This window comes from Leuciscus leuciscus, assembly GCF_965113295.1.
Source record: "Leuciscus leuciscus genome assembly, chromosome: 3".
NCBI lineage: Eukaryota > Metazoa > Chordata > Actinopteri > Cypriniformes > Leuciscidae > Leuciscus > Leuciscus leuciscus.
In genome coordinates, this window is record NC_138727.1 from 60718851 (window position 1) to 60745957 (window position 27107).

At 38.7% G+C, this 27107-nt stretch overlaps 1 protein-coding gene across 1 annotated transcript; it reads left to right on the forward strand.

Moving 5' to 3' along the window:
* Positions 1 to 1089: 1089 nt before the first annotated feature.
* On the forward strand, positions 1090 to 27084 carry LOC309493688 (polymeric immunoglobulin receptor-like). Its single transcript, XM_082162885.1, has 7 exons — positions 1090 to 1159; positions 23568 to 23888; positions 23984 to 24298; positions 24376 to 24687; positions 24770 to 25087; positions 25164 to 25451; positions 26148 to 27084. Exons 1-7 carry the CDS (start codon positions 1117 to 1119, stop codon positions 26429 to 26431), a joined length of 1881 nt encoding a protein of 626 aa, XP_082019011.1. The 5' UTR covers positions 1090 to 1116; the 3' UTR covers positions 26432 to 27084.
* Positions 27085 to 27107: the final 23 nt, after the last annotated feature.

Genomic DNA, 27107 nt, shown 5'->3' on the forward strand with positions numbered 1-27107 from the left:
TTTCTACAAAGTTTTATTCTGGTCATCTGAAATATGTTTGCATTTTGGTCATAAGTCAAACCAACTGCAGTCATAGATAATTTAGTCTCAGCCTCGGATGTCAATCCTAAGCGTGCATTATAAAATATGTACTTGCTTTTCAAATGAAAAAAAAAAAAAAACCTTGCTCTCTGTCGCACTGGGACCTTACATATTGTTTTACATAACCTTCGAATAATACATCAATATTAGAAATGTGAAATGTCAGTGTTGTGTCTGTATTCTGTCATCCACATTGGCATAAAGAACCTAAATATTCAAATATAGCATGAAAACAAACACATGACAACATTAATTGCAGTTTCCACTCCTTCCTTTTCTCCTTACAAGGCGCTGAGTGCTGCGTGTCAGTTAAAATGAAAAAGTGAATCATCATATGAATGAACAGGCAGATTAGAGAGAGTGAGTAATCAATTATATTCACAGCTGTTCCTCAAATAAAGCTGTTGTATGCATGCACTTGTTGGAACTTGACAGCAGAAAATCCCCAGTGTTAAATCAAATCTGCTCAGAGCACATCTGGTCCCAGTCTACAGAGTGTTAAGGTAACACTAAAGCAGTGTTAAAGTTAATGACATAATTAAGTGATTAATTAAGTGATGATTGAGCATTAGTGACTACTGCTAACAAGCAGAATCACTGAAGGAAAGAGAAACACAAGAACTACAACTGACTTCAGCTACTGTATAAGATGAAATCAACTGAAGAGAAAAGAAGACGTTAAATCTGTGAGGATTAAACAACTCCACAAACAGCAGATTTACTTTATGTATTTTAGACGTCTACAGAAGTTCTAAGTTATTGAGAAATAACAGAGGTTTAGATGTTGATGTTTTATCGAAAAAGTTTGATCCCCATTATTGTGATCAGTGTTTCATTTTGTTGGGCAGTTACAGGCGCTCTTTCAGTGTGATTAATGTAATATTCAGTCAGTGCTGATGGTGGGAGGAGCCAGTAAAGCTGGACATTACTGATAACGAGCTGAAGAAAGAGGAAGGAACTAAAGCAGACAGATGTAGAGACAGAGAGATTCACACAGAGAACATTCAGCATAAAGAAGACTGAACTCAACTCACAATGAAGATCCTCCTCATCTTCTTCACTTTCTCCCTGATCTCAGGTCAGAGCTTTTCTCTTTCATCACTGCAGTAATGATGCTGTTTTCTGTTCATGAGGTTTCTGATCACAGTATCAATCTGATTGACAGGTGCAGTGAGATACGTCAGTGTCACTGGATATTCTGGAGGAAGTCTTCTTGTTGATTCACCGAAGACTTAGTTCAGTCACTCTGCTAAATATGTGGCTATAAATGACCTGAGTGGAGAACAATAATAAATTAAAAGAATTATAAGATGATGTGTCTTTTATGTTCATGATTTTTGGACAAACACAAACTGTCTGTGAGTTGCTTTGCAATTACAAAAGGAAATTACATTGAAATTAACATGACCTTTAATTTAATGCATCCTGAGAGTGTTTATTTGGTCCAGAAACAGTATCAATTATATCTAAATGAGACCATAAATGATGTTGAAATTATGTCCACAATGACCACATTTGAACTAGTTTTTAACCTTGTACGAAGTTTCCGTAAACGTCTATATCAGACGTGCAGAACAAGTAAAAAAAGACTTCATAAAAACTTTCATTCTGGCTCCTCAGTGGACGTCTTTTCAACGTCCGACTTTTGTGACAAAGACGTTGAAAAGACGTCTTTTGGACATCATTTTGTTTAGTGGGTAGCCTTGTTACCCTGCACATACACAATCAATGGATGCAGTTCTGGCTCCGTTGCGACTCCAGGGCATACACATTTTAAATAACATCAACAACGGGCTGATTTTGACCCAGTCTCAAGAGCTTGTGCTTCGACATCGGATGTCGTCCTCGCTCATTAACCCTCTGGAGTCTGAGCGGTTTTCTGGGCCCTGGAGGTGTTCTGACATGCTCTGACATTTGTGCTTTTTTCAGTTATTTATAAACATGATAATGTCAAAGGTGTAAATTCACTCTATATAGCACAAACAGGGCTACCAAAATATGTGATCACCATGCATGTATATTTTTGAATTTTTAAGAGAATAATGTTTACGCGTGGTTATTGAAAAAAAATTAAATGAAAGTTACTGAAATAAGACCACAAAACTCATAATAAATATGTGTCAATAAGACTTTTGACTAATGGATGTTGTCGCTTCGAGTTCTGGCTTCAAAATTATGTGAAATAGTCTTGCTTTATCGTCCACATAAAACAATACATTGATTTAAATTGATGTAAGACAGGTTTTGCTTGGAAAGCCAATATGCGAGGGGGGAGTGGTTTACACCTGAGAATACAATGTCCCACCCACTCTGCATAATTAGCCATTCATTCAGGTGTGACACTGACTGAGCCACAATGCAAGGACAAAAGCTATATTTAGAAGAAGACTTATATTGACCATTTAAGATTTTGCTTACATCTATCTTGTAAATATGTTTTGCTATTTTATTAAAAAGGTTACAATTACAACAATAATTACAATTTCAACAATATTTCAAGTGTACTCTTTCTTTATAAAAAAAAAAAAAAGATTATAGGCCTACATTTTATCTATGTATTCATTAGTTTGAATATAGCCAACATTGGAACAGCTAACATCTTAGTTGATGACTTTATTTTTGACAAAAATAGTATTATATATATATATATAGAAATTTGTTAAACAAAAGCTTATTTGATGTGGCAGTATATTCTACAGTAAAAACTGTACCCAAATCTAGTCAACAAAATGTTATCTTTCATATTTCGCCTGACTGTAACGTTGTTTTTATGAAATATTAGGGCATATAAATGTTAATTTGCAGTTTAATACATTGCTAATACAAATAGCCTACATTTTATTTCAACATATTTCAGTCGATTTTTACTCATCTCAGTATAGCAATACAGTTTGCTAAAACATCATCATTCATTCACACACGCAATTTAAATTTAAACTGTCTTTTTGCGAGCTGTGGTAAACGGCGCGCATCTCTGCCGTTCATTCATTCATAAACAGAAACCCGATTCACGTGAGAAGGAAAAAAACTTATTACAGTATTCCTCAGCTCGCTCCTCGATATACCCGCACTTCTGAGGTACATTTTCCAATATTATTATTCCTCACAGCGCTGCGAGACGGTGTAAACAAGTAATGATCTGAATAAACTTGTGTTTTCTCGAGCTGATATGGGGGCGTTCACAGGGGATTGCCTCAGCCATTTGCGTTTGAATAGCGCACGCTCTCCGTGGGCGTGTCACATTACATTTGAATTAGCTGTCAAGTCAAGTCAAGTTTATTTGTATAGCGCTTTTCACAATACAGATTGTATCAAAGCAGCTTCACAGTATTAAATTAAAATAATACAACAAAGTTTGTTTCAAGAGGAATTTATTGATTGATAAAATTAAATTAAATATCCCCAAAATATCCCCAACTGAGCAAGCCAAAGGCAACAGTGGCAAGGAACCGAAAAACTCCATCAAGTGACCTAATGGTGTCCTAAAACTCCATCAGGTGACCTAATGGAGAAAAAAAACCTTGGGAGAACCCAGGCTCAGTCGGGGGCCAGTTCTCCTCTGGCATTTATGAGCTAGAGGCCGGATTGTAGTTTGAACTGTAGGATTATATGAATGCCTGGCTGAAGAGATGCGACTTTATCTAGTTTTAAACTGGGAGAGCGAGTCTGAGCAACGAACAGTATCAGGAAGACTATTCCAGAGTTTTGGAGCCAAATGTGAAAATGCTCTCCCTCCTTTGGTGGTTCTGGATATCCTAGGTATGACCAAAAGCCTTGAATTTAGTGATCTTAAAGAGCGCGATGGATTATAGGGCGATAGAAGATCTGTTAAATAGACTGGAGCTAAGCCGTTTAGGGCTTTATAAGTCAGTAGCAATACCTTGTAATTAATACGGAACTTTATAGGTAACCAATGCAGTGATGATAAAATCGCTGTTATATGATCATATTTTCTTGATCTCGTAAGAACTCTAGCGGCGGCAGAACTCTAGCGGCGGCAGTAATGAGCTCGACTGGAATCGCTCTCTTTTAATACAGATTTCACAAAATGAGAATATTTGTTTTTTTATATAAATTACTTCATTTAAAAGAAGAGAATTCAAGCTTCATGCCTGTGTGTCTGTATGCCTGTTTGACTGAGTATTCGCTGAGTTATTGTTCATTTTCGGACTCGTTTCAGATTGGACTTCACTGGCAGAGAGAAGGCAGAACTCGCTTCGTGTTTATTTTTCTTTATTTGGCAAAAAGCACAACACTTTGTTTTTATTGTGAGTATACACAAAAATAATACACATTTAACAGAATCGATTGATGTATGAAACTCCTATGGAAAATCAATGTCAACAGAGTATTTATGAGTTTCTTTTACACTGATAAAAAAAAAAGCGAGCTGGTATCGCCGGTGATACCGCCGACCTCAGGGGGTTAAGTATCTCTGGGGTTGAGATTCAATTGTAAGAAAATGTTTCACTCTCCTGCCCAGAGGACAAGGTATTTAGGGGTTGTATGGGACTCCATGTGGGCACAGCTGTCCCCCGCATATGTCAAGTCCATCTTAAACCCCCTGAGTGATATTAGACTAGGTCAGGAAATTACTTTCCATCACTTTCAAATAGTTCTAGGTCTTATGGCAGCTGTGTCCTCGGGCCTTCTGCACATGAAACAGTTTCAGCTGTGTTTCAAAGCCAGGGGATTTGGTCCAAGGGCCAATCCACAGAGGCAAATAAGGGTAAGGCTTTGTAGCCTTTCTATGTGACTCAGACCCCGGTTCCTCACCTTGGGTCCCACTCTAGGTGCGTGTTGTCATCACAGGTTGCTTACGACAGACACTTCCCTGACGGACTGGAGTGCTGCCTTAGATTGACGTCCAGCCCAATGGATCTGGAGAGGCCGTCAACTCGACTGGCACATCAGTTGCCTTAAATTAATGGCTGTATTTCTGAGTTAAGAGGCTACCTTGTCCTGGTGAAGTTGGACAACATTAACCCTCTGAGGTCGGCAAACGCGCCCCCGCGCAAAAGTGTAGCCGTTCACATTGTAGCACAACAAACTTAAATTACTCCGTCATTTATGGTCATACAGAAAAAAGAAATATAAAAAAAGAATCTGTGATATTTCTACTTTTGTATGTGTCCACTTACAATCAAATCAAAACATTATACTTTTGTAAAATAAAGAAAATAAACAGGGTGTGCGTTCTGACTCTCCGTCGCGGTAAACTGAAACAAAACTCAGCAAATACTTGTCACACATTTATGAGCCATATACCTTTATACACATTTAAGTGTGTACTTTTAAATGATTGGATTCAAACTGAAAACAAATATTCTCTGTTTAAGTAATTTGTATAAAACCAACAGGATGTCCAGTATCTCAAACGCTTGCTAATTACTTTTAGCAATTCGACCACGCCCACTCGCCCACGCCCACGCCCACGACCACGCCCACTCGCGCAAAAGTGATTCACATACAAATCGTCCACATGGAACGAGAACGCCCTTGTTACCTCAAACACAAAACACCAAAAAACTTCACAAGTCTCTGCTTTTTCGTCGAGTTTGGAAGACACGTCTGAGCTTACATTGGATTTAACTCAGAAAGAAGAAGAACGCGATTTGAAGACAAGAAAGATGTAAGGTAAGAAATTCTTACTTATTAGTTTATGGTATTGTTGCATAAACTTCACATTGCAGTTGAACTGTTGCTAGATATATGGTGAATATTATACTATTTAGACCCGTGTTTACTGTTAAATACTGTTTGTGGATATCTGCTCAAACATAGATATGTATATCCATAATGTTTAATATTTTCGAGCGCGATCGCGTTTGAATGTATCATATTTTGGAGCGCGATCCCGTTTGAATGTATCATATTTTGGAGCGCGCTGTGGGTTTGAATGTATCATATTTTGGAGCGCGATCGCGTTTGAATGTATCATATTTTGGAGCGCGATCGCGTTTGAATGTATCATATTTTGGAGCGCGATCGCGTTTGAATGTATCATATTTTGGAGCGCGATCGTGTTTGAATGTATCATATTTTGGAGCGCGATCGCGTTTGAATGTATCATATTTTGGAAAAATGCACCAAACATTAGGCTTTATGTTTTTACTATTATCTCATTTCATATCATCATAACGAATGGAAACATTTGAAGTAACATAAGATAATCAATATATTTTTCTCTAGCATTGTTACTGAAATCTTTTGGAAGATTTATAGGCTGCTATAGGTTATTGTTATTATTATTTTATGCAGTACTGCACATAGCTTGTGCCTACAAGGCACAACAAACATGGTGTTCATTATATTATATATTGTTGGAAACATTTGTGTGTGTGTGTGTGTGTGTGTGTGTATGTGTGTATTCTGTGAATTTTAAAAAGCAATTTTAACCAGAAAAATCTAAAGTTTATTCCCAAAATCGTGCAGGCCTAGTTTCTCTTGATACCAGTATGTTCACTTTTTTTCTTTTCTTTCAGGGACCAGATGCAACTGAGTCCTGCTGACTTCAACATTCATATGAGTCTCTGTACATGAACATGGTAAAGTGAAAATCAAACACCTTGGAAATGAAAGGTATGTACAATGTTTTTAGGAATGGCACAAAGGTCTCTGTCTTTGGATCATTGTTTTCAATGTGCTCTTTTGTCATTTGTATTTTTGGATTGTGTTGTGTTGTAAATAAATCCAAACAATCTAAAAGCCATTCTTTTTTAAATCTCCTCATTCTTTGTGCAAGGTTGCTCTGAATGACAGGGCCTGATCGCTCCTAATAGGGCAGTTAGGGGAGTGTCTTTGTCTTTCTCAGGTGTTAAAGCCTTACATATTAATGAGATGATCACGCCTCTTCGCATAAGGCTTTTTCACACAAAACACGTCTTAGAAATTTTTAATCAATATATTGTCTTATCTGAATGAGCGGTCAGGGTGATTTTCACATAGTTTTGGAGCAAATATTCTAGGCTACGTGATACAATTTTCAAAAGTCTTGTGAAGAAATAATCAGTATGGGTTTCATGGCCTTATTTCAGTGACATTTTTTTTTTTGTATTTTCACAAACCACGCATAAATGTCATTATCTCAAAACTACAAACTTTTACACACATGCTGCTGATATATTATTGTAGCAGAGTTTGTGCTAAATACAGTGTAATAAGACTTTAGCCATGACAATGTCACAAGTAACAGAAATAAGCACAAATGTCAGAGCATGTCAGAACACCTCCAGGGCCAGAAAACAGCTCAGACCCCAGAGGGTTAAAGTAGTCACTTATCTCGCCAGGGCGGACTGTGATTGGGCGAACGCCGTTTGGACAACTAGCGCAGTAGTTTCTGCTTTGGGCTCAGGATAAGTTCCTGTCCCTCAGGGCGATTCACATTCACATTCCCGAAAGCATGAATGTGGGAGCAGATTTATTGTCCAGACAGGAGGTGACACATGAGGATTGGAAGCTCCATCCTAATGTGGTCAGTTAGATCTGGGAAAGATTTTTCGCTATAAAGCAGACTATGTCACACTGGATGAGGGATGCCATTGCCCTAGCCTATGAGGTGCACGGTCAAGCTTCGCCTCTAGGCGTTAGGGCTCATTCAACCAGGGGGGTTGCATTCTCCAGGGATTTAGCAAGAGGTGCCCCCTTTCAGCAAGTATGTGATGTGGCAGGCTGGTCCTCTATGCACACTATTAGATTTTATAGTTTGGAGGCTCATGTTACTCCAGGCTCATATGTCCTTGAGTCGACATCCCAAGCTCATGTCTGGCGGCGTTGGTATTCTCGTTCCCTCAGTGCTTAAATCAAGCGCAGCATTAAGAGTAACTTTTGAAAGGGAACGTCTCTGGTTGCTTGACTGTAACCCTGTTCCTTGAAAAATCGGGAACGAGATGCTGTGCTTCATTGCCGCACTGAGGGCATGTTCAGGACATTCTTCAGACAAAATGACCTGATGAGCGCACCTGTCACATGTCTATTTATAGCCTCTGACATGCGCATTCCAATGACATCATCATCAGAGGTTATTTAAGCCAAATTCTTTGACGTGTTTCCACGTGTTCACAACCAGTCAAACAAAGAGGTTTTCCCATAGCGCTTAAATCAAGTGCAGCAACTCATTCCCGCTTTTTCAGGGAACAGGGTTACAATCTAGTAACCCGAGATGTGTTTCCTTGTTTCATATTTTTATGTAGTTCTCCCAGTTTACAAATTAATACTTTGAATGTTGACAGATCATTTGATTTGAACCATATTCAAAACAAGAAATTACATCATTGATGAGATGATCTCCACTACTAAATCACAGGATCAGAAAGAAAGATTGAGCATTTATGATGACAGACATAAAAACTTCTTCAGTGTGAGAATTACTGCTGTGACACCAGATGATGGAGGAGTTTATTTATGTGGAGTTTGGAACAACAGCCACTCGTACAGTTATTATTAATACTGTTTATCTATATATTATTAGTAAGTAGGACAAACTCTAAATCAAATCTTGCAAAAACATAATATAATTATCTTTGAGATTTAATGATATTTGTGATTGACAGCAAAAGTGGGTGTGTCTAGAGTGACTGGCTACTCAGGAGGTCATATGATGATCAAGTGTGAACATCCTCAACACAAAACCAAGCCAAAATACATCTGTAAAGAATCAGATGGATGTTCAGAGAGGAATAATCCAGGAGTTCAGGATGAATGGATGGAGAATGGAAATGTTTCTTTAAATGACGACACCTGAGCAGGAGTCTTGATGGTATTTTTTAGAGAGCTGAAAGCTGCAGATGCAGGAACATACAGATGTGGAGTGAATGTGTCTCACTATACTGAGAGCTTCACTGAACTTAAGCTGCTTGTCATATTTTTCCTTGTAATAATGTAGCCTATGATTTGCAAAAATGAAAATTGCTGCTTCTGTGTAGATGAGATAAGCAAAGTGCATGCGCGTTGTGCACACGCTACATTGATTATGACCAAGCATGCGACCTTAAAATAGCATATGAATAACATGCGCAAAGCGCCACTGACTTTAGACTAGGTTTTTTTTCTAAACCTGTTTCTAAACCTGCAAAATAGCACCAGGGAACGTTTGCGCCGGAACACGCCTCCTCTTTTCGCTGAACCGCCCCCGGGAGCGCAAGTTCATTTCCTAACTTACTGACGTGCGTCTGTGGAGGGAAAAGTCCGCTGTGCGCCGGTTGCAAAATAGGAATGATACATGCGTCGGTGTACAAAGTAAATTGCGCTGGGTGCAAGATAGGGCCCAATGACATTTATGCGTGGTTTGTGAAAAAACAAAAAAACAAATTGTCACTGAAATAAGGTCATGAAACCCATACTGATTATTTCTTCACAAGACTTTTGAAAATTGTATCACGTAGCCTAGAATATTTGCTCCAAAACTATGTGAAAATCATCATGACAACTCATTCAGATAAAACAATGTAGCGACAATGAGAAGGAACCAACCAATGAGAAGGTCAACTTTTATTGGTCAACTTTGATAGTTTGCAAGACGGATCGATACCAGCAGATGTTGCTGAACCCCCACAACATTCCAGACCCCCTCCTCCTTAAGGACCTCTGAATGAACAAACCAGAATTCTTTTCTCTCTAAACCAGAAAACTGAGATTCTTCCTACAGTATACATAAAACTCATTCAGTAACAATTTTCAATGGACTTATAAACATCATACATCATTCTATGTGTTTCTACGATATATGTGTCCATTTAATATGCCTTGATCCCATATAATTCATGTAATTGTTATAATTATTATAGGTGTGTGAATGAAAGTGTGTACTGTTTCATATCAATGCTATCTTACGAACACCACTAGCAAGATGGCTGGAATTAAATCTGTGTAAAATGTTTCGTATTCTTATAATAGTAATGATGTCTAAACTGTGGCCTCTGTACTCTCTATTAGAGCATAGAGTAAGGAGGTCCCAGATAATGCATGATTTACGATGAGACAAACAAAGCCAGTGTCTAATTGGTCTGATCTCTTCAGGAGGGGGGACAAACTTTGAGTTTAAAATCTTAGACCCGAAACAAAGTTCTCTCTCTGTGCTCTCTCGATCTCTGTGCTCTCTCTCTCTGCTATCACTCTCAAGAAGTGTGGTGCAGAACCAAAAATGCAGCGGGAGATGAAGATCTAAACCAGACAAGTAACCATGTAAACACAGAGACAAAGAACCCAAATTAAGATCAGAAGAACGGGTTCAACAGCTTTATTCAAGCCATCTTACTACTCTCGTCTAAGTTGTCTTTTCTTTTCTAAGTTTTCCTTTATTTTCCGTTGTGAGTCTCGGTTCTAAGTTAAGTTTTGCGGCAAAGTTTCGGTCCCGATTCGACGGCAAAACCAGCTTCAGACAAAGACTTTCATCCATCTGCTAGCAGAGCCAGCACACCACGTGACCGGCGCCGCAGACCCAGGCACAAGGAGACCAGCCAACGAACCCGGGGAAACCCCCTTTTACGCAACGAAAGGGAATTCCCAAAAAGGAACGCAAAGACAAGCAAGTACCTCCAGACTAAAAGCTGAACTGGTGTATTGATATTAATTTAATAACCTGTCTGAGAAACGATAGAAGGGTTAAATTAATGATTGATGGTTCGTTCCAGGTCATGTCTTATAGGTGCATATAGAAACTTGGGATTTCATCATCTCACTCTTAAACTCACTCTTAAAACTTAATCTTTCCTTACTCTTTTTCCTTCTGCAACTCGTATGAATGTGTGTGTGTGTGTGTGTGTGTGTGTGTGTTTGTGTTAGATATTAGTTTTATGTGTTAGTATATAATCAATAAAGTATTGTTTGTATTTGAACAAAGAGATTACTTGTGTTATCTGCTTACGAATTTATTGTCTTGAACTTCGATCTAAGTACCTATGCTTACCCTGGATTTAGTTCTTAATTTACTGTTGGTGGGGGGTGGGGGGGGGGGAATTCTTCTTTCTTGGCCAGGAAGATATTATATTTCCCAGAGTTAATAATTGTTTATGCTTTCTGTTCATTGGATGAACTGATAGACTAATCATACTATTGATTCTGCTACAGTAAATTCTGAAAATAATTAAATAATTAATTATTGATCATAATTCGTTATGAATAATAATTAATTAGATTTATACGTGGGCGTATAAACGCTACAACAATATATTGATTTGTAAGACATGTTTTGTGTAAGAAAGCTTTATGCGAGGAGGCGTGAACATCCCCTCTGATCTACACCTGCCACTGTACTCTACTTTACCTTCCCACAGTCCCCTCTGATCTACACCTGTCACTATACTCTACTGCACACTTACCCACAATCCCCTCTGATCTACACCTGTCACTATACTCTACTGCACACTTACCCACAATCCCCTCTGATCTACACCTGCCACTAAACTCTACTGCACACTTACCCACAATCCCCTCTGATCTACACCTGTCGCAATACTCTACTGCACACTTACCCACAATCCCCTCTGATCTACACCTGCCACAATACTCTACTGCACACTTACCCATAATCCCCTCTGATCTACACCTGCCACTATACTCTACTGCACACTTACCCATAATCCCCTCTGATCTACACCTGCCACTATACTCTACTGCACACTTACCCACAATCCCCTCTGATCTACACCTGTCACTATACTCTACTGCACACTTACCCACAATCCCCTCTGATCTACACCTGCCACTATACTCTACTGCACACTTACCCACAATCCCCTCTGATCTACACCTGTCACTATACTGCACACTTACCCATAATCCCCTCTGATCTACACCTGCCACTATACTCTACTGCACACTTACCCATAATCCCCTCTGATCTACACCTGCCACTATACTCTACTGTACACTTTCCCATAATCCCCTCTGATCTACACCTGCCACTATACTCTACTGCACACTTACCCATAATCCCCTCTGATCTACACCTGCCATTATACTCTACTGCACACTTACCCACAATCCCCTCTGATCTACACCAGCCACTATACTCTACTGCACACTTACCCACAATCCCCTCTGATCTACACCAGCCACTATACTCTACTGCACACTTACCCACAATCCCCTCTGATCTACACCTGCCACTATACTCTACTGCACACTTACCCACAATCCCCTCTGATCTACACCTGCCACTATACTCTACTGTACACTTACCCACAATCCCCTCTGATCTACACCTGCCACTATACTCTACTGCACATTTACCCATAATCCCCTCTGATCTACACCTGACACTATACTCTACTGCACACTTACCCACAATCCCCTCTGAGTATAGTGGCAGGCGCCTTATAATTCAGCTTCAATTATCTCCCCGCAAGAACAATTACAGTGTTTTACAACTATAGAACAAAAAGAGTTAAATAAACGTATCACTTCATCTAAAACAACATGTTTATTAGATCCTATACCAACTAAACTACTGAAAGAAGTGTTACCTGTAGTGGAAGAGCCTCTCCTCAATATTATTAACTCGTCTTTATCTTTAGGTCATGTTCCAAGAACATTTAAACTGGCAGTTATAAAACCTCTCATTAAGAAACCACAATTAGATCATAATAATCTAGCAAATTATAGACCCATTTCAAATCTTCCATTTATGTCTAAAATATTAGAAAAAGTGGTGTCCGCTCAACTGGGCTCTTTCTTGCAACAAAATGATATCTATGAAAAGTTTCAGTCTGGATTCAGACCGCATCATAGCACTGAAACTGCGCTCGTTAAAATCACAAATGATTTACTTTTAGCTTCTGACCAAGGCTGTATCTCAATACTAGTTTTACTTGATCTTAGTGCTGCGTTCGATACTATAGATCATACATTACTCTTAGATTGACTACAAAATTATACTGGTGTTCAAGGACAAGCACTAAGCTGGTTCAAATCATACCTATCTGACCGCTACCATTTTGTCTATTTAAATGGAGAAAAATCGACCATAACTCCAGTAAACTATGGAGTGCCGCAGGGATCTGTATTAGGCCCTCTGTTATTTTCCATATATATGATGCCACTTGGACAGAGGTGGGTAGTAACGAAGTACATTTACTTCGTTACATTTACTTGAGTATTTTTTTGGAAAAATTGTACTTTTAAGAGTAGATTTGAATGTGGGTACTTATTACTTTTACTCAAGTACATTTCTAATGAAAAAACTGTACTTTTACTTCGTTACGTTGGGCGACGTTCCTCTCGTTACTTTATTTTAATGCAATATGTTGTTAAATGCGTAAGTGCGATGTATCTTTTTTCTGGGCTTGAGCGATGCTCAATTCACAAATGAATCACTCTTTTGAGTCGATTCTGTTCAAAGTCTTCATCAAACAAGTTGGCAGATCTGTCTAAATCGGTTCGCGAATCAGTTTGAATTAATGAACTTGAACTGTTCAGTTCCTGCACGCACTGAATCATCTGAAGCGATTTCAATTCACACTGGACTCGGAGTCGTAACAGGAAGATTTAAGGACATCAAGAGCGTTGGATGAAGTGGCCGTGGACCTACAGTACAGTCAAGTGAGAGCAAATCTGCAAATGCATCATATTTTTGCCAGCGATGAAGATCTTTATTAGTTGAACATCTTCGTAAGCTGTCTGTGAATGAATGATTCCACAGGACGATATACTCGATTTAATTTCACTCAGGTAATACATTTTACAACCAAACAGATTATTACGCCATGATAGCACTACTAGAAAGTATGACATTACCCGTTTTTTGGACATATACATTAATTTACATTAAATAAGCTACCATTGCCCACAGTTTATGAACACCCGCCATCCCGCGGTAGTTTGTGTACTGTTGCGCAGTGGCGTGCGAACTCGACTTGAAAACGAATGCCTTTAATTGCCTGCCGTAGACACAGTTAACCAGTTTAAACATGCTTGCAGAAATATTCATTTGATTATATTTTGGAGAACCGACAGAAGAAGATTCGTCGATGTAACTTATTTTTATTTTTTTTATTTTTTTTTGTGTGTTCAGATGTTCAGTAGCAGTCATGAGCGCGAGCACATGTGAAGAGTTTTAACTCTTTCTTCTCTGTGTCAATTGCTTGCCTTTGAATGCAACACTCTGCAGATTCACTTTATTTCGACATTGTCTAATAATCCAAATGTAGTTGTATAAGTTATATTACTATTATACAAACCAAAGGACAGGCAATGATTTTCTTTTTCGGACTACAGATGGGAGAAAAGGCTTTTTGTTGCAAAGAGAGCCAATCTACTTATGAAAATAATAGTCATTTAAATAAAAATAAAACATCTAAATAATATAATTTTATATAGGCTATATGACGACTTCAGATGCAAAAGCCTCTAAGTACCATCTGAAATTTTCTTCTAAAAGAGCATTTTTATCAAGCTTGTACGTTTATGTTCAGTTATTTCACTTAAATGGCAATGAAAAGTACCTATTAATTGTCATTAAAGTGAAATTACTGAACTTAAATATACAAGCTTGATAAAAATGCTTGCTTTAGAAGAAAGTTTCAGATGGCACTCAGAGGCTTTTGCATCTGAAGTCTTCTTCATATATATATATATATATATATATATATATATATATATACACAGTATATATATAATCCGAAGTAAGTTACTCGCTACTTGAGTAGTTTTTTCATTGGATACTTTTTTACTCTTACTCAAGTAACTATTAAGATTATTACTTTTACTTTTACTTTGAGTAAATATTTCTATAAGTACTTGTACTTTTACTTGAGTACAGTTTTTGGGTACTCTACCCACCTCTGCACTTGGAAATATTATAAGGAAACATGGAATTAGTTTCCATTGTTATGCTGATGACACTCAAATATATATTTCAGCACGGCCGGATGAAAACGCTAAATTTTCCAAATTGACAGAGTGTGTTAAAGATATAAAAGATTGGATGACGCGTAATTTTCTTTTATTAAATCCTGACAAGACAGAGGTAATACTTATCGGTTCAAAAAAACGCCCACAAAACCTCGCACAATACAACTTTAACATCATAGGATGTCCTGTTACTTTATCCTCTACAGTAAAAGACCTGGGTGTTATACTCGATTGCAACCTGTCTTTTGAAAATCATATTTCATATGTTACAAAAACAGCCTTTTTCCACCTTAGAAACATTGCTAAGCTACGTAATATGCTATCAGTTTCTGATGCAGAAAAGTTAGTTCATGCATTCATGACCTCGAGACTGGATTACTGTAATGCTTTATTAGCTCGTTGTCCTGCATCCTCAATAAACAAGCTACAGTTAGTCCAAAATGCCGCCGCTAGAGTTCTTACGAGATAAAGAAAATATGATCATATAACACCGATTTTATCATCACTGCATTGGTTACCTATAAAGTTCCGTATTAATTACAAGGTATTGCTACTGACTTATAAAGCCCTAAACGGCTTAGCTCCAGTCTATTTAACGGATCTTCTATCGCCCTATAATCCATCGCGCTCTTTAAGATCACTAAATTCAAGGCTTTTGGTCATACCTAGGATATCCAGAACCACCAAAGGAGGGAGAGCATTTTCACATTTGGCTCCAAAACTCTGGAATAGTCTTCCTGATACTGTTCGTTGCTCAGACTCGCTCTCCCAGTTTAAAACTAGATTAAAGTCGCATCTCTTCAGCCAGGCATTCATATAATCCTACAGTTCAAACTACAATCCGGCCTCTAGCTCATAAATGCCAGAGGAGAACTGGCCCCGACTGAGCCTGGGTTCTCCCAAGGTTTTTTTTTTCTCCATTAGGTCACCTGATGGAGTTTTAGGTCACCTGATGGAGTTTTTCGGTTCCTTGCCACTGTTGCCTTTGGCTTGCTCAGTTGGGGATATTTTGGGGATATTTAATTTAATTTTATCAATCAATAAATTCCTCTTGAAACAAACTTTGTTGTATTATTTTAATTTAATACTGTGAAGCTGCTTTGATACAATCTGTATTGTGAAAAGCGCTATACAAATAAACTTGACTTGACTTGACTTGACTTGATCTACACCAGCCACTATACTCTACTGCACACTTACCCACAATCCCCTCTGATCTACACCAGCTACTATACTCTACTGCACACTTACCCACAATCCCCTCTGATCTACACCTGCCACAATACTCTACTGCACACTTACCCACAATCCCCTCTGATCTACACCTGTCACTATACTGCACACTTACCCATAATCCCCTCTGATCTACACCTGTCACTATACTCTACTGCACACTTACCCACAATCCCCTCTGATCTACACCTGCCACTATACTCTACTGCACACTTACCCACAATCAGTGTTAAGTGTTAATTAGAATTAATATTTTTCATTTATAAAAGTGTTTTGCTACTATATTGAAAGACTTGATTGATGTGTGTGTGTGTGTGTGTGTGTGTGTGTGTGTGTGTGTGTGTGTGTGTGTGTGTGTGTGTGTGTGTGTGTGTGTGTGTGTGTGTGCGTGCGTGATGAACAGGCAGTTTTTTCCGTCCAGCTCAAAGCCACAGAAAACATGTGAAGGTTGAGGGTCTCAGTTCAGTTTAATTAAACACACTTACTCAGGAAACCCACAGAGAGACACATGAGACTGAACAGAGAGACAGAAGATGAACAGAAGATAATAAAGACTAACAGCTGATCATTCAGTAATTCATTATGATCAGCAAATTGTTTTGACTTGACAAATTTGACTTAAAAACAAATCAAACAAAATCAAAATAATGAGCCCCAAAAAATCAGTGACAGAGAATGGTTAAAAATCCTTTAATTGACATTCATTTCTACTGTTTTAATTTATGTACATTTATGTCAGTACCACAATAAAGTTCTCCAGGTTTTACTGTAAGTTCACTGTTTTCAACATTATTATCATCATTATCCCTCAGGCTAAATACGACAAAAGCATATCTCTACATGGCAGTAATGGTAGAGTATTCTAGAGAATAAAACATAATTGTCAAGCTAGACAGAGATGTTACAGAATTAGTGTTGTGATATTATGGGTGAGATCATCAGACAGATTAATATATTTTTTTGTGAATATAAATTATAAACCCTGTAGTTTTAACTAGGTTGAAGTGACTTGGTTGTAAAAGTCCTTTGTGTTTGCAGGGTGTTTTGATACTGAGGTCAGTGTGATAAAGATCTACATGAAATGCTTGTGGTTTTCTTTTGCTCCATTTATGCTCTTTGAGTCAAACCCAGAAGCCCTTCAGCCTTCTGCAGGTGTGGTAGGAACAAAATGTTTATCTTAACGATTGACGCAGACTTTCCACTCCTTAAAACGATGCTGCAAATTTGTTTAATATATGAAAAATAAAAATATTATTTAAAACATATCCCGGATCTTCCTCCAAAAGGTTTTTGTCAGGTCATCTGAAATATTTGCTAGAGGGAAGTGCAATCTCAAAACAGCAGTCCAACTAACCGCAGTCATAAATAAGTGTGCATTATAAAATTTCTGCTTGCTTTTCAAACATTTAAAGTCCAGCTGTTCAGATCCTATAGATTTCTGTAACACTATTATATTTTACATTGCTTTGCTCTAGCATTCAGCTTTATTCTGTGATGAAAAGACACAAATCTCCTCAGTAGAAGTCAGTGTAAATTGATAATGAGCCATATTTGCATCTGTGTCTGACTGAATCTCATCCATGTTCACACATATAAAAGTTCTTATTTAGATTCTGAATATTCAAATATGGCACGACAAAGATACACAGGTGTGCCGCGACAGACCGCTCCACTGGAGGGATGGCCTCGAAGCCCTTCACCGCTCCTCCATGAAGGGTATTTAGGGGGGAAAAGCTCTCCAGGCCACTTCTGGCAGTAAAAGGTGCCATCCATGACCTAGTAAGCTCTCCATGCACTTCGGGAAAGAAGGGCACTGGGGCGGTGGGCTGAGAACCAGCATGGCCCGCCCCGAGATACCAATCATCCAACCGAGACTGAGCGGGACACGGTGGAGGGTTCCACTCGAGCCCGACAGCCTCAGCGACCCGTTTGAGCATAGCTGACAACTGAGGATCTGTCTCGGGCAACGTTACACTCCCCGAAGGGGATAACGCAGCCGAGTCGTCATCTCCAAAGGTCAGCTCACCCTCCGATGCTGCGATCGGCGTCCTGTCCAATGGGGGAGCCTCGAGTGAGACATCTGGTCAGTCCATTACGGAGGGACCAGTGCTCTCAACGGGGGGCTCCAATGGTATCGGTGTGGAGCCCACAGGGAATGGTTACCGGGCGGAAACTCCATCACTGTGCTCCGATCACCCATCCCACACGGCACCCTGGGGTGGGGCGTGGTAATGGGGACTGCACCTTCGCATACGAACGGCGAGTCCCGATCTCAACACCGAGACAGTCATATTCCCGCAATGGGAACATGAACCGTCCACAAAACGCACCCGTGTTGCTCTTTCAGGAAGTGAGAAACCTCTCACTAGTGTCGGAGCACACAGGGGAATGATCGCTGCAACACTGACAGGGATGGTGCAGCCTGTACCAGTGAAGCAATCACTCTGTTCGCCCTCAACCGGCGAAAACAGCAAATCTGATGCTGTTAGAACAGCAGTTGAGAGCTCAGAGAGCTCGCGACCAACACTGCTCGCATTGTAGAAACACCAGCCAGGGAGAGACTTCCTGAAGAAGCACCGACACACTCGCTTGTTGTAGTATAACAACACTCTTCAGAGACTTCGACATAAAGAACGATCGGCTCCGAAGCGAAAGACAGGTGGTACGTGCATCCGCTTCCGTATTTATACACGCCTGGCGGGGCTGAGCGTGTGATGCAACTCATGCACACCAATGCGCTCATTGGCTCGTTCTAACATGCTCGAAGATGACAGGCTCCCTAGCGTGATCCCATTCAGTCGACGTCGACTACGTCTGACGTTCTCGACTGAAAGGGAACTATTCAGAGTTGCATGTAAAAAATGACAGTCTTTCTCATCTCTCTGAAAATTGATTCTTACCATTGACCAGCTTTAGATTTGTTGTTGTTGTTTGATTCTGATGTTACAACTGCTTATATACCTTTACTGTAGAATCATACAAAAAAAATTCTATAATTTCTTGTTTATTGTTCAAATATAGTAAATTGACTCTTTTTACACTATTATTTGAAATTTAAAACATTGTCACAGCATTAAATCGATTAAAACAGCATTAACATATAGGGTGACTTAATCTAGTTTTCATTCTGATAAAATCAATGTTTCCAGATTCTAGAGAAACATTTAGAAATGATCTGATTATTATCATAAAAGACATTGAGAAAAGTTTATATTCTGCCAAGGAGAAAGTCTGAGTCTGAAATCTGAATAATTCATTATGCATTTTACTTTCTCACTCTCAGGACTGATTGAAATATTTACATATAAACTGATCAATATTCATTTTAAATGCATTGTCATTATTGTGATGTGCAAAGACTTGAAAATGATTTTTAATCTGAGGTTAAGTTTTGGTCAGAAAGTTTCGCATGAACACTGGAGGTGTGTGTGTGTGTGTGATGAACAGGCAGTTTTTTCCGTCCAGCTCAAAGCCACAGAAAACATGTGAAGGTTGAGGGTCTCAGTTCAGTTTAATTAAACACACGTACTCAGGAAACCCACAGAGAGACACATGAGACTGAACAGAGAGACAGAAGATGAACAGAAGACAATAAAGGCTAACAGCTGATCATTCAGTAATTCACCTTCAACATTTACTGAAAGTGATGAATTGAGGAAAAGACTGTAAAAAGTTTATGATCAACAAATTATTTGTGTGATTTGACAATTTTTCTATTTTAAAAACAGATCAAACTAAATGAAAACAATGAGTCCACAAGTCAATCATACAGTGTGTCTGTGTTTAAAATGTAATAACTTTGTATTGTTTAAGTTAGGAATATTATGTTAATAAAGCAAGCAGCATCTCCAGGTTTACTGTATTATAGTAGGCCTATGTTTACTAGGTTAAAGACACTTGCTTGTGTCTCAGTCCTCTTTGTGTTTGCAGGGTGGTTTGATACTGTGGTCAGTGTGATAAAGATCATCATCATGAGATGTTCTTCAGCTTGTGCTTTTCTTTTGCTCTATTTACTGTATATTCCCTCTGTCAAACCAAAACCCTTGAGCCTCTGCAAGTGTGATACAAACAGGAAATGTTTTTTAGTACTAATGGACACAAACTTTTCTCTCCATATAAAGATGCTGTGAATTTGTGTAATATATGAAAAAATAAATATTGTTATATCTCAGCTCTTCCAGGTTATCTGAAATAATAGAGGAAGCAGAGGCTCAAAACTATTTCTCACACTATTTGGCGTTAAGCTGCGAGTGCTCTTGAACGCCAGCAGAGGGCACTCTTACCACTGACACTACACACATCATTTCCCACAATGCTTTGTCTGTCATCTGTGTAATCATGTGCAGCTGTTTCCCATCACCTCTTTATCCATGTGTCTCTTCCTATATAACCCTGTTCTGTTGTTTGTCTCATCATGAAGTCTTGTATCGTGGTTCACTGCATTACTGAGCGTTTTCCCTGTTTTCTATTTTCCTGGTTTTTGAATTCTGCTTGTGTCCTGGATTTCTCGTTCATGTCTTTCTCTCTGGATTTGTTAGTTTGGACTGATTTCTGTTCTCTGACCTTCTGCCTGCTTAGTGGACCACGACTTTGGATTGTGTTATAAATTGCACTTGGATCTTCTCTCGTTGTCACTCAGTGCTTGCCACCACTTCCACGACACCGACTCATAACACTATTTTAGCTAATAAGTTGCATATTTGTCAAATGGTAAAAGTCAAACTTCTCAACCTCACTTGTTTTACGTCGGTGTTCGCCTCTATTCCGTGATTAAAAAACAGCTTAATTATCGTACGCGGTGGATGAAGTGATGAGTAGCATTTACATGTGCGTCTGACTCTGTTACTGATTACTGTTACTGTTACTGTCACACGTCTACAGAAGTTCTTATGGAGAATTAAAAGAGGTTTAGATGTTGATGTCTTATTGAAAATGTTTCGTTTTAGGTCACCATTATGGAGATCAGTGTTTGCTTTAGTTGAGCTCTTGACCCTTGACTTTCTTTAAGTTGGTGTTTTATCAGTAATTGCAGGTGTTTATGATGAACATTTCTGCATTGATCAACATGTCTGTTTTAATAACAGACAAATGACTGCTTCTTCTGTAATTGATGATTTAATGAATTGAAACACTATTGAAAAATATGAAACTCAACAAATGAAAAAGATGATTTGTCTGTTAGGTGGGATGCTTTAGTGTCACTGGATATTCTGGAGGAAGTCTTCTTGATTCTGGAAGGTCTTTTCCCGATAACAATCAATATCTGCAAAAACAAACCACCCATGGAGAAGGATGGAATACAATAATAGAGAATGACAAACAAGATCATCCATTGATTAATAAAGGAAGATGCTAATTTATACATTTTGAAATTGTATTTCTAGAAGTATATGTAGAAATTAAGATTAATCTAGTTGTATAAATGCTGTAAAAATAGCATTGTTCACTGTGAGATTAACTGCAGGGGCAGTCATTCTGCTACGAAAGCGTATGAAGGCGTAATCCAGTGTACAGGCAAAAGGTCAAAACACAGGTAGGCAGTCCAAACAAACCAACAAAGAAACAAACAAAACAGGCAGGGACCAGAGGCAAAAGAGTAATCCAGGGAACAGGGCAAGAAATCCAAATAAACCAAAAGACAAGAAACCAGGGAAAACGCTCGGAATTGCAGTGTAACACTTAAACAAGACTTCGCCGTGAGTGATTGAATGAACATGGTATAAATAGACTGAGACTAACAGGGTGATGGGACACAGGTGAATGCAATCAGTGATAATGAGGTACAGGTGACTGTGATGAGTGATCAGAGATGATGAGTCCGGGCAGTGAGTTATGGGAAATGTAGTCTGAGAGTGAACGTGAGTGTCTGATGTGGAGTGCCCTCTGGTGGCTCTCAAGGGCACTCCAGCTGGTGACCGTTACACATGGCCTAGTGGTTAGGGAGTTGAACTGGTAACCCAAAGGTTGCTGGTTCGATTCCAGAACCGGTGGGAAATGACTGAGGTGCCCTTGAGCAAGGCACCTAACCCCTAATCGCTCCCCGGGCGCCACACAAAGGCTGCCCGCTGCTCTGGGTGTGTGTATCCACGTTTGCAGTGTGTGTGTGTTAACTACTCACTACTCTGCTCCTAATGTGTGTGCATTAACTTGGATGGGTTAAATGCAGAGGTCAGATTCCAAGTATGGGTTACCATACTTGGCCGTCACGTGTCACTTTCACTTTCAACTGTGTTAAGAAATGAGAACTAAACCAGTTGACTTAGCTGACAAAAATCCTCTTTTGGCTGATGTTTTGTGCTTTATTGAACTCTCCGCTCTGGAGGAAATATTACCACTCCGCTCACATGCTCTGGTGTGAGACGATGTGTTCTTCTTCTGTTGTCTGAGAGTTGATTGACAGCTTTAAGGTGCGTTATTGGCAGTGCTACCCTCTGGTTACATGAACGTGTCACCATCGCATCAGCACCGAAAACATGGGGATTTTCTTGTAGACAATAATTGCACAACCTATTCGAGATTCTATAATTAAATCAACTAATCGAATCATCGGAAATCGTAATTCATACCTAATAGAATGTAAGACGACTATAGAGAGCTAAGGCAGGGCTGCGCTAAACTCCACATTTAGACATACACTTGCAAACTTCCATAAGCTCTTCCCCTTGGGAGAATCCCCACCGCCATTTTGAAGTGTGTTTGTAGCCCAGATCGCGGACATTTGAGTTGATTTAAAAATAGTTTTTTTTAAGAGGATGTGGTCATCCTAGTTAACCGCATGTTCAGCCCAGCACCCTCCTCAAAACTACTAAACAAAATATCTCAAATGCACATTATTAAAGAAATGCTCTATTATGTGTTAATCACTAAATTCAAGGCTTTTGGTCATACCTAGGATATCCAGAACCACCAAAGGAGGGAGAGCATTTTCACATTTGGCTCCAAAACTCTGGAATAGTCTTCCTGATACTGTTCGTTGCTCAGACTCGCTCTCCCAGTTTAAAACTAGATTAAAGTCGCATCTCTTCAGCCAGGCATTCATATAATCCTACAGTTCAAACTACAATCCGGCCTCTAGCTCATAAATGCCAGAGGAGAACTGGCCCCCGACTGAGCCTGGGTTCTCCCAAGGTTTTTTTTTCTCCATTAGGTCACCTGATGGAGTTTTAGGACACCATTAGGTCACTTGATGAAGTTTTTCGGTTCCTTGCCACTGTTGCCTTTGGCTTGCTCAGTTGGGGATATTTTGGGGATATTTAATTTAATTTTATCAATCAATAAATTCCTCTTGAAACAAACTTTGTTGTATTATTTTAATTTAATACTGTGAAGCTGCTTTGATACAATCTGTATTGTGAAAAGCGCTATACAAATAAACTTGACTTGACTTGACTTGTTAATGACAGATTCATGCTGTAACATGGCAAAGAGAGTGGAGGTGAAGAAGGGAAAAACTGCCCTCCTCAGATGTGAATATTCACAGAATCATATTCATGATGCCAAGAGGATCTTTAAAGAAGGAAAAGACTATATTGATGAGATTATAAACAGCACATGGAAAAAGAACAAGAGGTTCAGTATGACTGATAGTAAAGATCAACAATTCATGACTGTGATCATTTCTGCTGTGACTCCAGATGATGGAGGAGTTTATTTATGTGGAGTTTCAGCCTACAGTCACTCATACAGTTACTCCATTATTAATACTGTTCATCTACATGTTATTAGTAAGTAAAACAACTGTTAATCAACTACATGTTTTAAGTTTCTACAATCTGTGTTTGCGGCAGAATTTATTAGAAGTGATATTTGTGATTGACAGCTAAAGTGGGCGTGTCTAGAGCGACTGGCCACTCAGGAGGTCGTATGATGATCAAGTGTGAACATCCTCAACACAAAACCAAGCCAAAATACATCTGTAAAGAATCAGATAGATGTTCAGAGAGGAAGAATCCAGGAGTTCAGGATGAATGGATGGAGAATGGAGATGTTTCTTTATATGACGACACCAGAGCTGGAGTCTTGATGGTGTTTTTTAGAGAGCTGAAAGCTGCAGATGCAGGAACATACAGATGTGGAGTGAATGTGTCTCACTATACTGAGAGCTTCACTGAACTTCAGCTGGACGTCAGAGACGGTGAGGAACCGGATATACTTTATAATTTATATAAAGTATTTTTTCTGATCTTTATGTAAACTTGTCCTGGTTTAAAGGTGCAAAATATCCAAAGATGGAGTCTGAATCTGTTCATCTTGGTGAAGAAGTCAACATCACCTGTCAGATCCCACAGGAACATAAAATTCATTTCTGCAAAGAGGATGATAGTCACATCTGTCAAAACATCAGCACATCTGCAGTGACAGAAATGAGTCCTTCATCTGAGAGAAATGAAGAGAGAGTTTTTACAGTGAGCATCAGTAATGTGAGTATGAGAGATGCTGGAGTTTACTGGTGTGGAGCAGAAACCAGAGACACACATTTGACTTTCATCTCCCTGACCACCAAAATTCAGCTCAACCTCTTCAGTGAGTGAACTCAGATGATTTCATTGTAGTAAATACAGTATATTCAGAATCATGTGTGTTAAATGTCTGTGTTTGTTTGCAGTGGCTCCAGTAGTGAGACGTGAAGGAGAATCTGCTGAGATCTTCTGCCCTTATGATTCAATCTATAAATCAAAGTCAAAGTCTCTCTGTAAGGGGAAGTGCTCCACTAGAGATAGAAATACTCTCAATGAGACTGTGAGAGAAGAGAAAGAGACCAAGACTGACAGATTGACTCTGAATGATGACGTCACTGCAAGTGTCTTCACTGGGACCATCACTGGACTGACAGCAGAGGATGCTGGGAAATACTGGTGTGCAGTGACATTAGAGAGAGACGTGAATTATCTTTACACTCATCTGATCGTCATCATGAACGAGGGTGAGGAAGGTTTATACATCTGAATATGTGAAACTATGGCTGTGAATTGATGTTCTCATATTTCTAATATTTCCAGAGCTGAACTTGACTAAGTATGAAAGAGACGACGTGTCAATCCAGTGCAAACATCATGATGAACATCAGAAATGCTTCTGCAAAGCACATGAACCCTCCATGTGTGTGAAGGACGGAGTTTCATTGGAGACGATCAGAGATGATCGATTCTCTTTCAGTGATGAAGCTTCTACTGGAGTCTTTACTGTAAACATCACTGATCTGAGAGAAGAGGATTCTGGGATATACTGGTGTGGATCTCACATCATCACTAAAGTGCATTTAAACGTCAACAATGATAAGAATAAAGGTAAGAGTGTTTATTTTATTTGCATTGTCAAATATGAACACTATTTTCTGGCATTTGCTCAGTTTGTGTGTTTTCGTGATTCCTGGTAATCTCATATACAATAATTCCATACAATTCCTCTATTTAGCTCATTTTGTGGCATTGCTCATGAGTGCAGGAGGTGTTTAGTGTTTGTGGAGAATAGAGTGTTTTCATTTGACATCAAAACCACAGAAATGAGCTGAAGGTTCAGAGTCTCAGTTTAGTTTAGCTCTGAATCATTAACGGTCTTCATTCAGGAAACCCACAGTGAGACACACGAGACTCAGAGACAGATGAAGTATGTGTGAATGTTAAGGCAAGGCAAGGCAAGTTTATTTATATAGCACATTTCATACACTATGGAAATTCAAAGTGTTTACAGAAAGGAATGAAAATAATCACAAAAGCAAGGAAAAGTAAAACAGTTATAAAAGAAATTAAAAGAGATATATGATAGTTATAAAATGAATTATATTTTGAATTATATTAATTATATTATAAATGAATTCATATTATGAATAACATATTGTATGTGTAAGACTGCAGAAGAGGGATTCAAATGTGCAAGTTTTTCCCATAATTTAGTTTAATTCGATCAATCAATAGTCTATCCAACGTATTTCCTAAAGTGTTCATGTTAATTAACACTAATATGTGTTTGTGTTTTATTTTCAGATTCCTCCATGATCATCATTATTTGTGTGTGTGTGAGTCTGCTGCTGATTGGTGGATTCACTCTGACTGTGTGTAAATTAAGACACAAGAGACGAGGTGACGCTCACACACACACTTCAGTTCAGTCTACTGCACAGTTACCCACAATCCTCTCTGATGAGCTCCTGTACGCGTCTGTCAGTTTCCAGAAGCATGAAGAGTCTCTCAGTGAAGCTTCAGTCACTGTCAGTAAGAACGAGCTTTACTCTGATTACACCACGGTCATTTACCACAGACTCAACTAACTCACTTATAACAGATCACAGATCAGCACACATTACACCAGTATTTAAACAAATAGACTATGATATATATATATATATATATATTATATTTAAGCTTATGCTCACAGTTTATTGATGAAAATGTGCTTAATCCATAATTTAGTGTTAAAGAGATGTTTAATTGACAGGGTCGTTCAGTTCAGTCTCTTGAATCGTGAGACACTTTATAAATTCTGCTCATGTTTCTTCTTTCACATGTGTAAAATAGCAGTTGTGTCAGAGGTTTATTGGTGTGTGTAAAGAGTTTGTCATCTCAGTTTATCTGAGGGTGTGAATAAAACAGGAAATAAAACCCCTGAGTGACACTTCTAGAAAATACTGTGAAGTGTCCAGTCCAAATGCAGAGACACGTTTAGTTAATAAAGGCTCTTTAATAGCAGCTCTTAAAGCTGTTTGCTTTACTGTTTTCTCTTTCTCATCTCTCTGAATATTGATTGTGTTTGATCTGCTTTAGATTTGTACATGCAAGAGACTTTTTGCTAATGTTGCTTCTTTTTAGTTCATTATTGCTCTGTTGAGACTGACGTCATTTTTCTGATGTATAGTTTTACTGTAGAAACATATTTTATTAATTGAAAAATAAACATTGGGAAGCATATATATATATATATTATTTTGTTATTGTTTCTTGTTTATT